This window comes from Heteronotia binoei, chromosome 12 (genome assembly GCF_032191835.1).
Source record: "Heteronotia binoei isolate CCM8104 ecotype False Entrance Well chromosome 12, APGP_CSIRO_Hbin_v1, whole genome shotgun sequence".
In the NCBI taxonomy this organism is placed as follows: Eukaryota; Metazoa; Chordata; class Lepidosauria; order Squamata; family Gekkonidae; genus Heteronotia; species Heteronotia binoei.
In genome coordinates, this window is record NC_083234.1 from 83,767,615 (window position 1) to 83,789,973 (window position 22,359).

The following is a 22,359-nucleotide window of genomic DNA, read 5'->3' on the forward strand; positions in this document are numbered from 1 at the left end:
CACTGGTGATTCCCTGGATGATCTGGTAGAGTCCTGGAACGATGGGCTCTCCAGGGCCATCGAGGAGATCGCACCCAGGCGCCCTCTGTGCCCCCGCTCGAAGCCGTCGCCTTGGTTTAACCGGGAGCTGCGGCAACAAAAGCGGGGACTCAGATGACTGGAGAGGCAATGGCGGCGTACTCAAGACGAAGTGACCCGAACATCTTATAGAGAGAGTTTGAAGGCCTATGAGATGGCAATCAAATCCGCAAAGAAAATATTCTTTGCGGCTAAGATTGCATCCGCAACTTCGCGCCCGGCACAACTGTTCGACATAATTAGAGGACTTACAATGCTGCCGCAAGGCAGACCAAATTCTATTGAATTGGAAATAGGCTGTGAGGCTTTTGTGAAATTTTTCGTGGATAAAATTGTGTCACTCCGCCCCGACCCCCCTGCCAGTTTTGAGACAGTTAGCGAAACCGAGGCCCCGAGCCTGTCTTCGGATTATACTCTGGATGGCTTTAGCCCCCTCAGCCTGGAGGAAGTTGACAGGATTCTCTTATCTGCTCGCCCAACAACTTGTAAATTGGACCCATGCCCTTCCTGGCTTATTAAATCCTGCCAGAGGGATCTCAGATATCCTGTACGGGATATCATAAATAGATCCCTGACGGAAGGGCATTTTCCAACGCCGCTCAAAGAGGCTGTGGTCCGTCCCCTCCTAAAAAAACCATCTTTAGATCCGGCCCAATTGGCACACTATCGGCCGGTCTCAAATTTGGCCTTTTTGGGCAAACTTATTGAGAGGGCAGTGGCGACGCAGTTACAGACTTTCCTAGAGGACGCTTCCGTCCTTGACCCATTTCAGTCCGGCTTTCGCCCGGGACATGGGACGGAGACAGTGTTGGTTGCCCTAGTGGATGACCTTCAACGGCATCTGGATCGGGGTGGCTCGGCGGTGCTGATGCTGTTAGACCTGTCGGCTGCGTTCGACACGATCGACCATCGGCTACTGACGTGCCGCTTCGCCGACGCGGGGATTCAGGGGTTAGCCTTACAGTGGCTTTCCTCTTTCCTGGTCGGGGACAAAGGGTCGCAATTGGGGGGGAGCTTGCCTGAAGGTATGGGCTAGGGTGTCACCAGTACGCTGATGACACCCAGCTCTATCTACTGATGGACGGCCAGCCGGTCTGCGCCCCGGAAAAACTTGATCGGGCACTACAGGCCGTGGCTGAGTGGCTCAGACTGAGTGGGCTGAAGCTAAATCCTGCGAAGACAGAGGTCCTTTGCTTGGGTCGCCGCGGCCCGGGAGGGGGAATCCCCCTACCAGTTTTTGACGGTGCCCGGGAGGGGGAATCCCCCTACCAGTTTTTGATAGCGGCGGACAGGGTCAGGAGCTTGGGGGTGCTATTGGAGCCTTCTCTAAAGATGGAGGCTCAGATAGCAGCCGCTGCCAAGTCCGCATTTTTTCATCTTAGGCAGGCAAGGCAGCTGGCCCCCTTCCTGGAGCGCGACAACCTAGCAACAGTGATCCATGCCATGGTCACCTCGAGGTTGGACTACTGCAATGCCCTCTACATGGGGCTGCCCCTGTCCCGAACTCGGAAATTGCAGCTGGTGCAGAATGCCGCAGCCCGGCTGTTATTGGGTCTCCCAAAGTGGGGACACATTCGGCCGGGTCTTCGGACTCTGCACTGGCTTCCAGTGATATACCGAGTCCGGTACAAGGTGCTGGTTATTACCTTTAAAGCCCTATATGGCTTGGGACCTGTCTACCTGAAGGACCATCTCTCCCCACATGTTCCCCAGAGAGTACTGAGGTCGGGAACACAAAATCTCCTCACTATCCCTGGGCCAAAAGAAGCCCGCTTGAAATCCACCAGAGAAAGGGCTTTCTCCGTTATGGCCCCTACATGGTGGAATCAGCTGCCGGAGGAGGTGAGGGCCCTGCGGGACCTTGTTCAGTTCCGCAGGGCCTGTAAGATGACCCTCTTCCGGCTAGCCTACACCTAGCTAAGATGAGAACTCAATGTAGCTTGCTTGACGTCTGTTCTATATGTCATTGGAATGTTTACTGGTTTTTAAGGTTTTAACTGTTTTAAATGTTTAATTGTTTATATATTTAAATTGTTTAATTTTTATGTTTGACTAATTTCTGGAAGCCGCCCTGAGCCACTTGTGGGAAGGGCGGGATACAAATCATGAATAAATAAAAATAAATAAAAAAAATACTAATGAAATAAAAATAGAAAGGTACATGCGGGTGGGGGGATGTGGCTATAGGCATAGACGCAGAGTTGCATTTCTTTCTTGTGTCAATTTTCTTGATTTAGAATAGGTGAAATAGAAATAGGTTCTATTTACAGTAAATAAATTTCAAATCAATTCTTATATCTAGCAATTTACTATACTGGTTTCCATATTCTATTAGTATCGTTAAAGGCAGCTTTGCAGTGAACGGTTAGAATCCTCAAGCAACAGCAACCATCTAAACAGTCCTAGTGTCACATACTTATTTTGATTTATTTCCACTCTGCAACAACACACAAGACAAAAGTGACACCCCACACTTTCACAGGGGACCCAGCTCCTTCTTCAGACACTCCTATAGCTGAGATTTAGGACAGAAACCTACCTTTGTGTAAGCTGAATGCACTCTGAAAGTTTAAAGATGCAATAAACATCAACCAGTACATAAAAAGGATAGTTACAAAAATGACACACCTGGAATAACATTCTTTCAGTAGTGGCTAAATGGTTATTTCAGATGGACACCATGACCATCTCAAGAGTGATTTCTGATTTCACACATGGGCACTACCCTGCTCTTCATTCAAAATGCTTCCTCCCAATTTTTGGACATCAGTCTTCCTTGGCGTCAGCTGAAGGTTACAGCTGGTTAATTTGATCCCATCTTAATGTATAGATGCATATTATCTTACCTATATAGATTTCACATGCATGTTTGCTCAAATCCCTACACTATTCTATAAAGAACAATAACAGTGATTTTCTGATGGTTAAAGGAAGATTGGTTTACTACCTACTTTTTAGTGCTAGCCTCAGAAAGTCTTTTCTGTGGACAAGTAAAATCAAGATGATACAGGATGCCTAACCCACTGAACAGTTTATTGGCATTTTTTCCCATGGTGAGCAACAAGTCCTGGTGAATGGCTCACGGTCATCTGATACAAGCTGTTACCATGGTTGAAAACTCAAATCCCAGAAGCACCCAAGGCAGCTCTCTCAGCACCCCTAGAAGTCCTGCAGGGCCGCAAGCCGACACACCAGAGCAGCTCTGGAGCATGAGCCGAGCGGCATCCTGTTCTGAGCCACAGGAAATCCTTGTTTGCAGCTTTAACGAAAGAGCCGGTATAGCCGTGGGAGTCGCCCATCCTTACTGGAAAGGGCTGCCTGGATATGTTCGTAACTGGGCAGCTCTGTCAAGTCCCCCAGTGCAGCCACTGCTGGCTTGTTATGCAGCATCTTTGTCACCACTCTCTTGATGTCTTCTGTTCCTACTTTGCCTAAAGCAGAGGGAAACAAAAGCCATCAGCTGTGCCCCAAAGGCCATGGGAAGCCATAAATGAGGCTCACTCCCATTTCCATATCCTTTCCCTCTCAACAAACAAATGCAGAGTCATGCAATTTAAAGGAGATACAGAATGAATGCTTTTAACGTGAAAGACAGAAAGCCAGAAGAAAGGAAGAGGCTGCAGCAGACGAAGAAGAAAGCTTGGCAAGGCCACTGAATGCAAGAATGAGAAGCATGATGCAGGAACAGAAGGCTGGTCTAAAAGATGGCAAAACGTTCTAAGATGCTCTCCCAAGCTGAAGAAGAGGCTCCGGATGCAAGCAAACAGGCTGACTCACCTATCAGAACACAGAGCTCGTGAGGCAGCTTCCGTGTGCTTGTTGCCAACACCTGCCGCCCAACATCCTCAAAGATCACTGGCCGGGATTCCAGGTTCATCATAAGCATGGACTGTAGCTGGGTCTTGGCTCGCTCAAGCTCAACCTGAACCACAGAATCAGAGTTGGAAGGGAGCTCCAGGGTCATCTAGTCCAACCCCCTGCGCAATGCAAGAAACTCACAAATATCTCCCCCTAAGTTCACAAAATCAGCATCACTGTCAGATGACCATCTAGCCACTGTTTAAAAACCTCCAAAGGAGGAGCGCCCACCACCTCCCAAAGAAGCCTGTTCTACTGAGAAACCGCTCTTACTGCCAGGAAGTTCTTCCTAATGTTTAGATAGAACCTCTTTTGATTCAATTTCAACCTACTGTTTCTCGTCCAACCTTTTGGGGCAAAAGAAAACAATTCTGCACCATCCTCTATATGACAAGCCTTCAAATATTCAAACATTGTGAATTCTCAGTAGTCTCCTCTCCAGGCTAAACACACTCAGCTCCTCCAACCTTCCTCATAGGACGGTCTCCAGACCCCTCACCATCTTCATTGCCCTCCTCTGGTCATGTTCCAGCTGAAATTATGGTGCCCAAAACTGAACACAATACTCCAGGTGAGACCTAATCAGAGTGCAGTAAAGCAATACCATCAGTATGCTTGATCTGGACACTATACTTGTTGATACAGTCCAAAATCACATTGGCCTTTTTAGCTGCTGCATCACACTACTGACTCACGTTCAGTGTATGGTTCACTAAGACCCCTAGATCCTTGTTGCACATACTTCTGCCAAGACAAGTCTGCCCCATCCTATGCATTGGATTTTTCCTACTTAAATGCAGAACTTTATATTTAACCCTGCTGAAATTCATTTTACTTGTTTTAGCCCAGTTTTCCAGCCTGTCAAGATCACCCTGTATCCTGACTCTGTCATCTGCTATACCTCCTAATTTAGTATCATCTGCAAATTTAATAAGCATTCCCTCTATCCCTTCATCCAAATCATTTACAAAGATATTCAACAAAACAGGTCCCAGGATAGATCCTTGAGGCACTCCACTTGTCACTCCTCTTCAAAAGGATGAGGACCTATTCAAAAGGACTCTTTGGGTATGATCTGTCAAACCAGTTACAGAACCAGCTAACCGCATCTTACCATTTCTCAACAAGAATATTTTGTGGAACCTTATCAAAAGCCTTATTGAAATCAAGATAATCTATGTCTATAGCATTCCCTTGATCCAGCAAGGTAGTAACTTTCTCCAAAAAAGAGATAACGTTAGCCTGACACAATGTTCCCTCTAAGCTTAGTGTGAGCTAGCTCAGTTTTTTAGCCTCTGGCTCACACATTTTTGTCCTAGCTCAGGAAAAATGCCCCTGGAGCAAACTAATTTATGTAGTAGCTCACAACTTTAGTGCCAGTAGCTCATAAAGTAGAATTTTTTCTCACAAGACTTAGAGGGAAGTATTGGTCTGATATAACTTGTTCTTGAGAAACTCATGCCGGCTCTTAGAAATCACAGCCATCTTTGCTAAATGCTGAAGAACTGACTATTTTCTCTAAAACTTTTATATCAAATATAACAAACACTGTGTTCAATAACGCTACAAAATATAATGTACAAAGAAATATATTCAACAAATACTGACACAATCCTTTTTGTACCAACTCCATACGCAATAAAGTCCTTCCAACTAAACAGTCTCTTAACTCAAGCAGTCTCTTAATGTTGTTCAGTTGTCTTCAGATGAATGTATATTCTTGAAAAGTAGCCTCAAAATTTAATTCCAGACTAATAGCCTCAAATTATAACCCCCCACTATGCAATTTCTGGATTTTGAAGCGCATTTCAGTCACTGGCCCTTCATCAGGTAAGGTATATTTCCTTCAAAAAACCCTCTATTTCATAAAATCCTTACAAACACTTTCAAAGAAAATGTTTTTAGTGTGGCTTCCTTTCAGGGTCCCGATTACAATGTTACACAGTTTAACAGCTTCACATGATTCAGAATTCAGGTCTTATTCCAAAACACCCAATATTTTACTTTTAAGAAGGAGCAAGAGACTATGGCTTCAGACCCTGAAGAGGCAACCTGATTCACAAGGCCACTGAAACTATTTAGTATTTAGTCACACACAGAGAGAGCATCAGTATCATAAACCAATGAAAGTGCAGGATACAGTGAAGTTGAGGCAGAGTGCTGAACCATGTGCATCCCTGAGGCAGTGACCTCTGTGATCTCTCAGGCCAGAATCAGAAAGCCACTGGCAGGAACTCACAACTTGCAGGCAGCTCTACTGTAATGAATATGGACAATACTAGAAGAAAACCAGCAAATTTGAGGAACTTACCTCTCCCACTGCTCCTGCCATTAAAATGAACTCGCGAGTAATTATTTCCACCATTTCTCGGACCTTGCAGAAGGAAAAAGGACATGAAAGATGGCCAGTCAAAGCCTCTTGTTTCTGGCTGGAGAGGCTGGTGGGTGACAGAGCAGGAGCAGCTCCTGGTTTGAAAAGCTTAGCACTGCCCAAAACAGTATGCTGCTGCTGTACACGGACCAGCAGCTACTTTGGCTGTTATCTTACAAATTCTCTCTGGAGTCAGCAATTTGCTGTATATACTTATATGACTTCTTTTCTTTCTTTTTGCATTGTGCAGGATACCTTGGGAAGGGCTGTGTCAACAGACAGAGCAGAAATTTCTTCAACAGTGATACAGGTAAGGTGCCACCTCATCTCACCCCCGGTGGCAGCACTAACAACTGGCTATTAGCTCAGAGAAAGGATTTTATTTATCTAAAATATTTATTAGCCACCTTTCTTCCATATGAGCTCAAGATGGCTTAAAAATCTATAAAATAAAATACATAAAATCCATTTTAAAATACAACATTAACATCACAGTTTAGGACAGCTAGTAAATTAAATGCAGTCCTAAATAAAATCATCGTCGCCTGCCTCCTAAAGATGAAGCGGGTTGCTCCATGAGCTAAAGAACACAAACTCAAGGAACCAAGAAGAGCCACCCACCTGTCTTGGGTCTGCACTGGCATGGATACACAGGAGACCTGTGTCTTCATAGCTGTGATGGTATGAGGTGGCATTATACATCCAGTGATGCCTGAGGAGGATGAGAAAAGTCTCAGTTGTGGAAGAGCAAACCTGTATATAATAATAATACCAGGACAAGAAACAGCCAAAAGAGATCACTGCAAAGGGGTGACATGATAGAGGTGTACAAGATCATGCATGAGATAGAGAAGGTAAAGAAAGAAGTATTTTTCTCCCTCCCTCACAATACAAGAACTCATGGACATTCAATAAAATTGCTGAGCAGTCAGATTAAAATGGATAAAAGAAAGTACTTCTTCACCCAAAGGGTGATTAACACATGAAATTCACTGCCAGAGGAGGTGACGGCAGCTGCAAGCATAGACAGCTTCAAGGGCTGCCCTTGTCTCAAACCCAGAAGCTCCAACTAGTGCAGAATGCTGCAGCCAGGTTGTTAACGGGTCTTCCCCTACAGGGGAACATTCAACCTGTGCTGAAAGCGCTGCACTGGTTGCCCACTGGTTGCCATGCTAGCTGGGGCTGATGGGAGTTGTAGGCAAAAAAGAGAGCTACTGTTGGCCACCCCTGGCATACTGGATTCGTTTCAAGGTGCTAGTTCTTAGCTTCAAAGCCCTATATGGCCAGCGACCTGCATACCTTAGGGACTGCCTTTCCCCACATGTTCCCCAGAGAGCACTTTGGTCTGGGTCAAAAAAACCTGCTTTCAATCCCCGGCCCTAAAGAGGCCAGGTTCTGTCAAGCATTAGATCTCAAAATAACCAGTCCTTGATTTTGAAACAAAGTATTGGTTTATTGATAATCCATTGTGCTCGGATAGGCAGCAGAATGGAAGTGATACATTGCACCTCAAGAATACCAGCTTTAAGGGGCACATCAAAGAGAACTTAGGAATTCTACTTCAGCGTTTGAAATTCACACGCTTGCTACCTTATCTTCTATTGCGGTTTAGCTACATCCTGGGTTGAGACTTAAGCCTGAGAAAGTGTTCCCAGGAAGGTTTTATCTTCAAAGAGGACATTCCTGCATTTGCTACAAGTGAGAACTAAGACAGAGGTTACATAGCTTTGATGTGCAATACATTGGAAAACAGCTATCAATGCAAGCAAACCATAAAAGAAACAAGATGCTTGACATACTGCCCCCGCTAAGTTCTTGCTCGGGGTTTGTCTGGGTGCAGTAGGTAAAATCTTTTCACCAATATCGGGGCCCGGACATTGGATGCTTCCACCCACTGATTGCAGCTTGGGGGAAGTACTTCCATCGTATAAAGAAGTGAAGCAGTCCCCTTTTTATTTTAGCATTCAATATTTCTTGCACCTCATGGTGACTCTGACCATCCACTTGAATTGGACTGGGCGCTGGCAGGAGGGGATGCCAACTCATAGCCCCCAGATCTCGCCGTAGAAGGCTGCAATGGAAAACAGGCTGTATTTTACTAAGCAATTTGGGTAACTCTAGTTCCACAGTCACCTTGTTTATTACTCTTTTTATTTTAAAAGGTCCCAAATATTTGAACGTCAGTTTTCTTGAAGTTTGTGGTAATGGCAAGTTTTTTGTTGACAGGAAAACCGTTTCTCCTACTTTGAAGTCCCACTCTGGCGCATGCTTTTTATCATACTGCCTTTTGTATTCCTCTTTGGTAGTTTCTAGATTCTCTTGAATCATTTTCCACCCTTTTCCCAACGTCCCCCACCACTGTTCAAACGAGGAGGGAGTCGGAGTGTTACTGCCTCCTGGCAGGAGTGGAAAGGGCTTCCCTTCATACCTATTCATGACCTTGAAGGGGGAGGTTTTAGTAGAACTGTGAATGCTGTTATTGTATCCATATTCGGCAAAAAGCAACAGCTCTACCCAGTTCGTTTGCTGGTAGTTTACATAGCACCGTAAGTATTGTTCTAGAAGCGCATTAACCCTCTCCGTCTGACCGTCCGTCTGTGGATGGTATGCGGAAATCAAGCCCTGCTCCATCCCAGTTAATTTGCAAAATTCCTGCCAGAAGTTGGCAACAAACTGTGGGCCCCTGTCACGGAATGAGTGTACTTTCACCACGTGCTGGAAAAATAAATACGCCAATTTCTTTGCATTGGGTAATTTTTTACACGGGATGAAGTGAGCCTGCTTTGAAAAAGTGTCCACAATCACCAGGATCACTGTTTTGCCTTGGGAAGCGGGTAATTCTACAATAAAGTCCATGGAGACAATGGACCAGGGGCGCTCTGTGGTTTTAGTTGGTTGTAATAGCCCGGGAGGTCCCCCCCCTTCTTTTAGCCATGATGCACACCGGGCATGAAGAGACATATTCAGAAATGTCTTTTTTCATCTGTGGCCACCAGAATTGTCTATTGACCAAGTGCAGGGTTTTCACATACCCAAAATGGCCTGAAAGTTTGCTATTATGGCAGTGTTGAAGCACTTCCCTCCTGAGGCTTTTAGGCACATAGAGCTTTCCTTCATGGTACCAGAAACCACCTGGTCCTTTACTAAGCCCCTCCGGTTTTTCCTCCCCTTCCAATTCGGCCTCTTCTATTAATTGATTCCTCCCCCCAAGGCTCTACTGGCTCTCTTTTCTTCCCAGAGCGAGTGGTGACCGCTCCAACTATGTGGTTGGGGGATATTATAGAGTCTACCACCTCCTCTCTCTGGCTGTCATGCTGGGGTAGCCGGGACAGGGCGTCGGCTAAAAAGTTCTTTGAGCCTGGGATGTGCTTGAGAGTGAAATCGAATTTGGCAAAGAATCCTGCCCATCGGATTTGTTTCTCTGTTAGTTTTCGGCGCCCCATTAGCGCCTCTAAGTTTTTATGGTCAGTCCAAATCTCAAACGGCACTCTCGCCCCTTCTAGCCAAGATCGCATGTTTTTAAAGCAAAAGTCACTGCAAACGCCTCTTTATCCCACACAGACCAATTGCGTTGCTCAAGAGAATTTTTTGGAAATGTAGGCGCAGGGGTGCAACCTCCCCTCTTCGTCAGCCTGCATCAGTATTGCTCCTATGGCCACATCGGAAGCGTCACATTGTACCTTAAAGGGCTGGAGCTCGTCGGGGTGGCTCAGCACCAGCTCGCTCGTGAACAACCGCTTCAGTTTGTCAAACGCTTGCTGGCACGCGGGAGTCCATTTTAACTTGGCTCCCAGTTTTTTCGCTTCTGGACCCTTCCCCTTGGTCTTTAAGAGATCTGTTAGAGGCGACATGACTTGGGCGAACCCCTGAATGAAGGTCCTATAAAAATTTGCGAATCCGATAAATGATTTTAACTATGTGTTCTCGGGGGTGCCCACTCTAACACCGCTTGTATTTTGGCTGGATCCATGGCCAGCCCCTTCCCTGACACCCAGGTAGTCCAACTCTGTTTTGTGGAACTCACATTTTGATAGTTTAGCATATAGTTTATGCTCATATAGAGTAGAAAGAACCTTTCTCACTAGTTTCACAAGTGACTCCATATCATTTGAATAAATAATTATGTCATCCAGGTACACCACCACCCCTTGATACAGGTATTCTCTCAAGACCTCATTGATGAACTTCATGAACACCCCGGGTGCTCCTTGTAACCCAAGTGGCATCACCAAGTACTCAAATTGATCCATCGGAGTGTTAAACGCTGTTTAACACTCATCCCCCTCCTTAATTCGCACCCTGAAATACGCATCTCTCAAATCCAGTTTGGTAAATATTGTCCCTTCGGAGACTGTACTTAACAGGTCTCGGATCAGGGGAATGGGGTAGGCATTGAAAGTGGAAATCCCATTTATCCCTTGAAAATCCGTGCAAAGTCTAAGACTCCCATCCTTTTTTCGGAAGAGTACGGGCGCTGTGTGCGGGGCGGTTGCTGGGCGGATGAACCCCTTTTGAGATTCTTCTCTATGCACTTTCTCAGTTCTGCCTTCTCCGCCCACCCCATGGAGTACAGTTTTGCCTTGGGCAGCTCTTGCCCGGGAATGAGTTCAATCGCACAGTCTGTGCTCCGGTGAGGAGGGAGTTCGTTAGCTTCCTCCTCACTGAATACTCTTCTCAAGTCTCTGTATTCCCTGGGGATAGCTCGGACCTCCTCCACCGCCACACACATCTTCTCATTTCTAGGGGGGGTGGGGTTCGGGTCCCCACGATCCAACCCATTGGTGGTGTTTGCACCTATTGTCTGTAAAGTCAATGGTTTGATCCCTCCACCTAATGTCCGGCTCGTGTTTGGCCAGCCAGCCTAAACCCAGGACTATATCAAAGGAAGCCGAGGGGGCAATTACAAACAGTTCCGTGTCCCAATGGTCCTCTATGCCCACAGGCACCCTCTGGATTTGCTCCATACATGGCTCGCCCCTCATTATGGTCCCATCCATCTGTTCAAATTGAATAGGATGGGGTAGCGGGGTTTGTGTGAGTCCGAGGGCGTCCACCAATTTGGGAGTAATTATCTCCCTTGTACACCCCGAGTCAATTAGGGCTCGGGCGTGTACAAACCTCTTGAGCTTCGGGTTTAGCAAAGTCAATGGGACAAAAAACAAAGACCCAGTTATTCTCACCCGCAGTGGTGCTGTTAGATCCACAACCTGCTGCTTGGCACCCTTCAGTGCAGGTCATCCTCATTTCCCGCCGTCTCCGTCTCCCAGGACATCTCGCTCAGATCATTGAGGATGATGGTTTCCTCCTCAGGAATGGCGGAAGCGGCAGTCCTCCCCCTCGCCAATTCTTTGGACCAGGACGAGGCTATCTTGGGCGTGGCTGCTGGAGGCTTCGGAGCAAGGGGGGCCTCGAGGTTTCTCCGGGCAATCTGCCACCAGGTGGTTCGGGTCCCCACACTGATAGCACCTGCGCACGGGGGGAGGAGGTTGGTGATTTCCCCTGCCTGCAGCCGCCCTGAACCTGCTTCGGCGGGGAGGGCGGGGTATAAATAAAAATTATTATTATTATTATTTTTCCCATACAGCTAAACCCCTGACCGAGACTCACGTCCCCCCTTACTCCCTTGCTGCAGTTGACGTAGGGCCACTCTTTTCATGTTGGTTTCCACTTCCCCTGCCAATTGCACCCACCCTACCAACGTGGTAGGGCATGCTTGCTGCAGGGCTTGACCAGCAAACTCGCGTTCAGGCCCCTCTGGAACTGCTCTATCTTCATCAACTCACTCCAACCCCGGACCTTGGCTGAATTGGCTCTGAAGTCGGCCACATACTCATGCACTGACTTCGCCCCTTGTTGCATTTCCTGTAGTGCGGTGATGACTCGGGTTTCTTGCAGGGGGACTTCATATTGGGTGAGCAATGCTTGCAGGAATCCTGCCACGGTGTCTAGCTCAGGGCCCCTGGTCTCGTACAGACTCACGTACCATCTTCGGGCTGCTCCCTTTAGCTTGGACCCAAGGTTGTCCACTCTGCTGAACTCATCTGGGAATGTATTCCCCCAATAGTGCATATAGCTATTGGCTTGAATCGAGAAGTATTCTACTTCTGGGTCACCAGGTCTCTCCCCCTCCCATAGTCTCGAGGACCTAGTAGCATTGGCTGGGGAGCTGGGGCCACTAGTTGCCCCGGGACTGGAGGTGGCCCCACAGGTGGAGCCGGAGGTGCCACAGGTGGAACAGGCGGCACCACTGGTGGTGCCCTTGCTGGAATCTCCGGTACTCCCCTTGGGTCCGGTCTCAGCAGGCGGTCGATCTGCCTCCGCATCTCCTGCGCCATGAATGCGGCGTTGGCTTGGATCTCGTCTCTCAGCCCCCTCGCCATGGTTATCATCTCCTCTCTCACCATCTCCAGGATGTCTGGCTCCCCCGGGCCTTTTCCTCCGTCCTCCCCTTCGAAGTCGGAACCGGGTGGCGCTCTGCCGCCATCCTTGGGTCGGGGTTCTTTACGTCCATCCCCCTCTTCCAAAGGGCAACCCTCACGGCCTCCCCCTGGTGCTCCACCACCACGACCCCCGCGGGATGGTCTCGTTAGGATGATCTCCCTGCGGGGCTGGCGCTTCGTCCATCAGGGTAGTGGACATTCGTGGCTCCCACTTCTGAGGGGTGATGAACAGCTTCTGTACGTGTAGAGGGGACCCGCGCCCCGCGACTCACCTCGATGATGTGCCAAGGGGGGGTCCGCACCTCTGTCCTCTCCAACGGATTAATCGGTTCACTGTTAGCTGGTGCTCCTTCAGCCGTTCAGCTTGAAAGTTGCCAGGTCAGTTGAATTTTTAAAGGATCACTTCCAAAATGTCAAGCATTAGATCTCAAAATAACCAGTCCTTGATTTTGAAACAAAGAATTGGTTTATTGATAATCCATTATGCTTGGATAGGCATCAGAATGGAAGTAATACATTGTACCTCAAGAATACCAGCTTTAAGGGGCACATCAAAGAGAACTTAGGAATTCTACTCCAGCGTGGAATGAGCTCCCTGAAGAGGTCAGGGCCCTGCAAGAGCTCGTACAGTTCTGCAGGGCCTGTAAGACGACACACTTCCACCAGGCATTTACAAGTTAGATCACTGGCTACTAGTTTCCGAAAAATATCTGGACCACCTCTTGCAATCTGCTCTATATAGAACATCTGATCCATTAAGACCTGCTTTATGGAAAACACCTGGCTGGAATTGCATGACAACACACTTCAGATTATAGCACCTTTTTAACAATTTTTATGTTTTAAACTGCTTTTATTATTTTTATGTTTTATTATATGTTTATATTCATGCATATGCATGACCATGTGAGATGCCCTGAGCCTGCCTCAGCAAGGAGGGAGGGATATAAATTGAATTAAATAAAGAGGGGATTGGATCAACATCTGGAGTAGAGGTCCATCAGCGGCTATTAGCCACAGCGTATTGTCTGGGGCAGGGATGCTCTGTATTCTTAGTGCTTGGGGAGGGGGGCACAGTGGGAGAGTTTCTAGTGTCCTGGCCCCAGTGGTGGACCTCCTGATGGCGCCTGGCTTTTTTGGCCCTGTATGACACAGAGTGTTGGACTGGACGAGTCATTGGCTTGCTCCAACATGGCTTCTCTTATGTTCTTAAGATTAAGAAAGGATTTTCATTCTCCACATCTCACAGTTTGCAGAGAAACTGTACATACCATCAGACAACATTATTAAGATAAAGGCTTGTCTAGGGGAGGAGCTGCACCATCCCACTAAGTGTATACCACTGCAAGCTAAAGGCACTGAATGTCTCACTACACTAGAGTGCAGAGATCAGGAACAAGAGTCTCTCTGCTGGAACCTGCAACCGCTCTGGTGGAAAGAGTTCTGAGTGACCCAAGAAGAGGTTTATGGGCTAGTTCATAGCAGAGGGCAGCTGTGATCCAACTGATGAATCTTTGTGAAGACAGCCTCCTGCCTTTGGGCCTAACTAGCAAACAGCCCGGGATCTTTCCTAAAGGAGGCAGCTCGGTTACAGCAGAATGATAGTGCTCTCTGAACATTCAACAAATGTAAGCCCTCTCTGCTTCTAAGACTGGACTGGAGAAGCAGATGGAGATAACCAACTTGTGGTTCAGATGAAACACAGAAGCCTCCTCAAGTAGAAATGTGCTGAACGCATAACCACTTTGTGAATCTGGTAACAAGGAGGCATAGAACTCATTGGTTTTCCTTGCAAAACAGAAAAGTCACAGATCACAGGCAGCTGAAGGTTCCAAGATGGAGGTTAGTAAGGTAAAAGAAGGGGATGGCAAAGAATGAGGTGGTTAGACAGTGTTATTGATGCAACAAACATGAATTTGAGCGAACTTATGAGGATGGTGGAAGATAGAAGGGCCTGGTGTGATATGGTCCATGGGGACCCAAAGAATCAGACTCAGCTCTGCAACTGAACAGCAACAAAAGTTGTTTAAGGAATTTTTTGACCAATGTTGTGGAATACTATGAGAAACATCCAGAAAAGGAAGCGGCTTTATTTTTTGTAGATGCAGAAAAAGCCTTTGATAATTTGAGTTGGGACTTTATGTTTGCAGTAATGGAAAAAATAAACTTAGGGGAGCATTTTATAAAGATGACGAAAGCAATATATACGGAACAAGCAAAATTGTGTATAAATGCAGATCTTACAAAAGAACTGAAGGTAAGCAAAGGTACAAGACAAGGATGTCCATTATCACCATTGTTATTTATAATGATTCTTGAAATTTTACTACAACAAATACAAAATGACAAAGAAATAGAAGGATTAAAAATCAGAGGATTCTCTTATAAATATAAAGCTTTTGCAGATGATATTGTGTTCATAATAGAGAATCCGATCCAAGTGTCACCATTGCTGTTAGCTAAGATAAAAGAATTTGGAGAGTTAGCAGGACTATATATAAATAAAGAGAAATTGAAATTTCTATGCAAAAATATGCAACCAAATAGACTTAAAGAATTGCAAACTGTAACGGGTTGTGAAGTCACTACTAAAGTTAAATATCTTGGATTGGAAATAACTATGAAGCATATTGACTTGTTCAAAAATAATTATGAAAAATTATGGTGTAAGATGGACAAAGATTTGATGAAATGGAATAGACTTAACTTGTCCTTACTGGGCAGGATAGCTGCAATTAAGATGAATATTCTGCCAAGAATAATGTATTTGTTCCAAACTATCCCGATTGTGAAGGATACAAAACAATTTAACAAATGGCAAAGGAAGATTTCTGATTTTATATGGGCTGGAAAGAAACCAAGGATTAAGATGAAGATTTTAATAGATGCCAACGAGAGAGGTGGTTTCCAGCTCCCAGATTTAAGATTGTATCATGATGCGATTTGTTTGACATGGATTAAAGATTGGATAATGCTGTTAGATAAAAAACCTTTACAGTTAGAAGCTCATGGGAATAAATTCGGCTGGCACGCGTATTTGTATTATGGAAAGAAGAAGATGGAAGGTTTTTTCTCTCACCATTATGTCAGAAATAGTTTGTTAAACACTTGGATAAAATATAAGAAATATGGTGACGAGAGAAAACTGCTTTGGATAGTGCCAGCAGAAGTAATAAAAATAACAGCTGAATCTGATGAAGAAAGAGCGATGTCATATAATCAACTGCTCAAGATACAAGGGGACAAAATTGAATTAAAATCTGCAGAAGAGTTAAATAACAAGTATGACTGGTTTCAAATGCAACAAATTAAAAGCTTGATGGAAAATGATATTAAATCGGATGGAATTAGACGTGAGCAAACAGAACTGGAAAGGGTCCTGCTTGGGGATAATGAAAAATTAATATCGAAAGTATATAAATTATTATTGAAATGGTCTACAGAAGAAGAAGTAGTAAAGTCTCAAATGGTAAAATGGGCAATTAATGTGAATAGAGAAATACAAATGGATACATGGGAGCACCTTTGGAAGAACTCGATGAAGATCTCAACTTGTCAGAGTATTAAGGAGAACTGTTTTAAGATGATGTATAGGTGGTATATGACTCCGAAAAAGCTGGCTAGGATGAGTAAAAAGATGTCGGATAGATGTTGGAAATGTAGAAAACATGAAGGTTCTTTCTTTCATATGTGGTGGACTTGTGAAAAAGCGAGAGAGTATTGGAAGATGATACAACAAAAAATCTCCAAAATTTTGGGCTATGACTTTAAGAAAACTGCAGAGACTTTTTTGCTTGGATTACAATTAGAAAAATTTCCAAAGGAAGATAGGACTTTAATCTGGTACTTGCTCTCAGCTGCTAGAACATTGTATGCGCAGCTGTGGATACAAGGGAAAATACCAGAGAAATGGGATTGGATTGTGAAAGGTTTATCGTGGAGTGAGATGGACAAATTAACTAAAACTTAGAGACTATGACATAGACATATTCAAAAAGGAGTGGAAGAAATTTAAAGGATATATGGAGAAAGAGTGGAAAGCAAAACGATATTGGACAATTTTTTAGTATTAGTGAGAAAAGGAAAGCATTGAACTTTGATAGATTAGTGGTACCTTTATAATGGAACTCAAATTAATAACTTTGGGGAAGTCAAATATTGGAGGGGGGGGTAGAAATATCATATGGGTTAGTATAGAAAATGACAATTAAATATTGTAACCATATGTTATTAATAAATTGTTAAAACAAAAAAAAGGAATTTTTTGACCAAGCATTAAAAATAAAACACCCTGGATAAGGACTGCAAGACAGAGGTAGCAGTAAAATAGGCCTTAAGAACTGAATGCACCAATCCTAGAGACTGCAAGACAGAAATAATTGGATAGGTGGTTCAGATAACATCCTTGTTGTGAGCCAAAGAGAGCAAAATGCTTCTGCTTGATTCATCAGACTTCCCAACACTGAGCACCACCTCTTTCAAGGCACCCAAAGGCAGTGCTCTGGAAGGCTCCTCCAAGCCATCGAGCTAACAGTGTCTGGATGAACAATCTTGCTGTGATGTTGAGATCAAGATGGATGAGTTTGTTTCCAGATCGCTGGAGAGCCTTAGCAAATCAGGACTGCTGCAGATCACGTGGAATAATAAAGATGAGGTCTGCGGCATTCCAGCCTATCTTTCTGTTGAATCTTGATTATAAGGGGGAGGAGGGAAGATGACACAGTGGCAGTATTTCAATTGCCAGAAAAGGCATCCTCTGAGGAAATGACGACCTCCTGTGGAACAGAACTGACTGCTCAAGAATTCCCTTCAAATATGGCTTAGGGAGGCAGGACATTTCTGCCCTTGGTTTCAAAATTTCCAAGATATGTTACATATCTTTGTGTAAGGCTGCCCTTATAAATTGTTATATCTTTGTTGAGAAAAGATGCAGCTTCTCCCTTTAACATGTAAGCCTAATAAAGAAAGAAATGAAAAGTAACCAAGGAGAGAAAAACAAGAGAAACCTATAAAAGATCAGAGTAAAGTTTGAGTCTAGTGGGGCACCTTTAAGATCAATGAAGTTTTATTCTGGGTATAAGCTTTCATGTGCATGCATAGTTTTTCAGATACAAAAGCTTATACCCAGAATTAGAGGGCAGAGGATCTTTGAGTCTAAAAACAGCTCTAGAGGTTTCTAAATCACAGCTCTGTGCTCTAGAGAGAAGCAGACAAAAATATTTCCAAAGATTTGTTCATTGTACAAAATCTTCAGGATGACCAGAAATGGTGAGTGCCACAGAAATGCACTGGGGAGCAGGAACCATGGTAAAGACGGGAAGCTTGCAACTCCTGCAAGTTTGCATCCAATTCAGCTTGCCCTTCCCCTGCCCTAATCGCCTGCAGATAGAGCAATACCCTCTAGTTTCTGCCCTGTATGCAGTCGGGAGTGAGTCAAGCTCAGGAGGAATTGATATGCAGGTCCATGTCCATCCCTGTTGCCAGCAAGGTCTCAGCCAACTGGCCCCTACCTGGGTGCCACCTGTTACCAACTCAATCATGGGCACTACTACAGGGATTGCCATCCAGTGGTGGAATTGCTTGTTCCTTGACAAAAGACTCACCGGTTGAGCACATTGAGATACAGCCGAGTGAACATGCCTTTGCCTGGCCCTCCAGCAGAAAAAGATCCACCTCCACCCATCATCATGTTTAAGACAGCAAAGGGAATGAAGTCTTCTTCCTGAAACAAAGAAAAAAGGCTGGCTCAGTTATATACACTGGGCTGGATTCTGCCTTTTCCCTCCCACTGCAGGTCTCTGATCTCCAAGGAATGCTGCTCCTGGGGAACAGGAAGGACAATATGAGGGTCATTTTCAGCAGGTAGGGAGAATTGGTGGAAATCTCTAATTTATTCCAACCCCAAAGCATTCAAGGACTGTTTGCATCCTGCCTGCTTTGCATCCACTGGAAACAAAGCATCTGAGTGAGGAATTCTGGAACTGATGCTTACCAGAAATGAACAGGTTTCCAGCCCAATCATGATGTGGGCCAATTCTGGAATTGGAGTGGGTCCCAAACTCACATTAGACATGTCCTTTTCAAGCTGAGGAAAGGGAGGAAGAAATTAAGTGTGAAATTGGACTAGAAAAATGTGGCCTTTTATGATGAGATGAAACCAGCAACTTCACAGAGTGAACTCAGATGCCATGCCTGCAATGCCTTCTCCCCTGTGATCTTCCAAGTGCTTCTCTCCCACCCACCTACTGACCCACTTTCTTCTGTTCCCCTCTACCATCTTAGGGGTTTGGGGGTTTTATTTTTTTCTGCTCCAAACTTGCCATCCAACCCTCTTATGTTTTACTTTTTTTATCTTTCTCTCTCCACCTTCCCTGCACTGACAACTAATTGAGGCTTGGAATTCTCAGCCATGTGGCTTGACTCTGTCATTGATTTAAACAACTTAAAGGCCTTGAAGAGCCTGAAAGGTTTAGACACGACTAGGACTCACTGCCAGCCTGGCAACAGGATAAACCAAGATGCTCACATTCTTCAGATCTAAAGAACATGGTTGTTTGCTAAATAGGAAAACCCTTACACTCCATCAACCGCTTTATTCTGCAAAGAGGCGGTCACCCACAAGCTTCATCAAGGTAAGGACAGACTCGACTGATACGGCTGAATAATGCCACAGCACTCACATGAACCTCCTTGCCACCACCACTTCAGCAGAGCAAAGGAAGTCCATCATGCTGCCTAAGAGGCCATGGTGTCAGAGATGCCACTGAGGACAGTAACTACTGGTTTCAGCAAGTTTTGCTGCAAAGAACTACAGAAGTTCTGGCAGCAGAGGCAATCCTGGTTACAATCACTGCTTTTTAAAAGAAATCAGTCAGAATACTGTTCTCTGGGGGAAACTACAGTCAGGGAAGCCAGTGCTTCAATCACCACAGGCAACATCAGGGCCACAGATCCTTCCCAGCACTTTATTGGGTCTGACAAGCTCAAGATGAGGGAACAACCTGACACTGAGCCACAGGCATAATTTCTGGGGTGTAATCAATCTAGGCATAAACAATGCAAGTCAGGGGATCTAATGTCGAAATCTGGGAGTTACGGAACTAAGAGAACCTTGGGCAAAGCAGAGTTCGTGAGGCACACAGATTCCCCTGCTTCCAAAGAAGCTGTTATTTCCCGACAGCAGGGTTGGGGCACAATGCATAGCTCTGTGATTCTGCTTGATGGTTTCATCCCCTCACCATCCTTTAAGTGAAACTGGAGCAGGAAATAAAGTGAAGCTCCCTTTTCAGCTCTTCTCCTGAGGAAGAGAAGAAATGTATAGACACAAGTAAGTAAGCATCTGGAAGGTGCTGATAGGGCTTACAGGTTTGCAGGAAACACTGAGGAAGAGTGGATTATATGGCATAACAGGCACTCAGAGTCTTACAGGAATGTGCACAACTTCTGTGAGAAACCCCCCAAGCTGATGAAGTTGAGAACATTCAGGTAGTTCTGCCAACATCGGACATTTAGGTTTCATCTGTGAGACGTAATCCCATGATCATGTCTTCCCAAAGTTGTGTGTTCTTTTCCTCATCCTGCCTTCAAGAGGGAAAAGAATCACTGAGCAAGCAAGAGCAGGGAGTGAGAGAGTGATGCAGAAGGGCACTTACCATCCAGTTCTCTGCCTCCAGACAGAAATTAACTCAAGGGAAGAGGAGTAGAGTCTCCACTTTGTCTCCCAAGTGCCTAACTTCAGAAGTGGCAAAATTGCTCTTAAGCCTATTTTTGCTCTCCTTTCATAATTATTCCCTTGCCCTCTGGCAGTAAACTACCTGGTTTGGAATCAGAAAAAGGAACTACAAGCAGGCCTTGAGTATTTAAAAAGAATGAAAAAGCAGGAGAGAAGAATGCTGAGAATACTCAAACCAAAACTAACCTGGGAACACAGAACATGTCTGCCCACAGCATACACAGATGCTAGAGCTCACCCTGTCAGATCTTGCCCCTCAAATATTCCAAAATGAAAGTGAGAAGAGAGACACAGCTGTGGCTGGCTTTATGTCCCTATGGTCAACTCCAGGTAGTAGAAAACATAAAGTAGGCACTATGCATCTGTTTTGTATGGGTGGCAGCTCAATTTAAATGAGAAGCTGCGTGAATACAAAGCCACAAAGGAATGTGATTTTGCCTCACCTAAGGGTCACATTCAAATCAGGCCTGAAGCGTTTGGAAAGGTTTTTCTGGATTCCATCTACTGCGTTTGTACCTCAGATAAAACAACTCAGTCACCAACAGGCTCTCGACTGCAATGAACTAAGTGATCTTTTTGTCCATTTCACCATTACAGATATCCCAGGAATAACTTTGGATGCACTCATGCAACGTCAGGTCTGAGCAAAGGATAATGGTGGTTCTTGTTTCGCCTTACCTTGAGGATCCCACCAGTGTACTGGGCAACTGACTTGTCTACCTCCTTTACTGACGCACTTCCCCATACTGGCTCGGTTCCCAGGAGGTACTTTTTGGCACAGTCCACAAGCCTGTCATGCTCAATCCCAACAGCAGCCAGAACCATCCTGTCAGGTGTGTAGTAATTTTGCAAGTATGAATGCAGGACTTCTCTATTAATTTTCTCTATGTCCTCTGGTAGACAGAATCTGCTCAATCCCACAGTGTTTTCTCTGTAAGCTGCCTGTGGAAGGCAAAAAAAAGGTGGGGGGAAGAGCACAAAAATGAATTTGGATGAGACACATAAGCATTCGCCAGCTTGAGAGTAAATGGAAAGGTCCTCTTGTGGATCAAAAACTGGCTGAGTAATAGGAAGCAGAGAGTGAGTATAAATTGGCAGTCTTCGCAGTGGAGGACGGTAAGCAGTGGGGTGCCGCAGGGCTCGGTACTGGGTCCCATGCTCTTTAACTTGTTCATAAATGATTTAGAGTTGGGAGTGAGCAGTGAAATGGCCAAGTTTGCGGATGACACTAAATTGTTCAGGGTGGTGAGAAACAGAGGATTGTGAGGAACTCCAAAGGGATCTGTTGAGGCTGGGTGAGTGGGCGTCAATGTGGCAGATGCGGTTCAATGTGGCCAAGTGCAAAATAATGCATATTGGGGCCAAGAATCCCAGTTACAAATACAAGTTGATGGGGTGTGAACTGACAGAGACTCACCAAGAGAGAGATCTTGGGGTCGTGGTAGATAACTCACTGAAAATGTCAAGACAGTGTGCGTTTGCAATAAAAAAGGCCAACGCCATGCTGGGAATTATTAGGAAGGGAATTGAAAACAAATCAGCCAGTATCATAATGCCCCTGTATAAATCGATGGTGCGGTCTCATTTGGAGTACTGTGTGCAGTTCTGGTCGCCGCACCTCAAAAAGGATATTATAGCATTGGAGAAAGTCCAGAAAAGGGCAACTAGAATGATTAAAGGGCTGGAACACTTTCCCTATGAAGAAAGGTTGAAACGCTTGGGACTCTTTAGCTTGGAGAAACGTCGACTGCGGGGTGACATGATAGAGGTTTACAAGATAATGCATGGGATGGAGAAAGTAGAGAAAGAAGTACTTTTCTCCCTTTCTCACAATACAAGAACTTGTGGGCATTCGATGAAATTGCTGAGCAGCCAGGTTA

At 45.2% G+C, this 22,359-nt stretch overlaps 1 protein-coding gene across 1 annotated transcript in view; it reads right to left on the reverse strand.

Moving 5' to 3' along the window:
• Positions 1–2,482: 2,482 nt before the first annotated feature.
• The window catches only part of PMPCA (peptidase, mitochondrial processing subunit alpha), a 42,626-nt gene continuing 22,749 nt past the window's right edge, over positions 2,483–22,359 (reverse strand). The window contains exons 7-14 of the mRNA XM_060251215.1: positions 21,158–21,421; positions 18,740–18,832; positions 18,351–18,469; positions 6,929–7,019; positions 6,248–6,310; positions 3,856–4,000; positions 2,801–3,509; positions 2,483–2,706 (exon numbers count right to left, since the gene is read on the reverse strand). Coding sequence (XP_060107198.1) covers positions 3,340–3,509; positions 3,856–4,000; positions 6,248–6,310; positions 6,929–7,019; positions 18,351–18,469; positions 18,740–18,832; positions 21,158–21,421 — 945 coding nt within the window. The 3' untranslated portion in view covers positions 2,483–2,706; positions 2,801–3,339. The remainder of the gene's footprint in view (positions 2,707–2,800; positions 3,510–3,855; positions 4,001–6,247; positions 6,311–6,928; positions 7,020–18,350; positions 18,470–18,739; positions 18,833–21,157; positions 21,422–22,359) is intronic.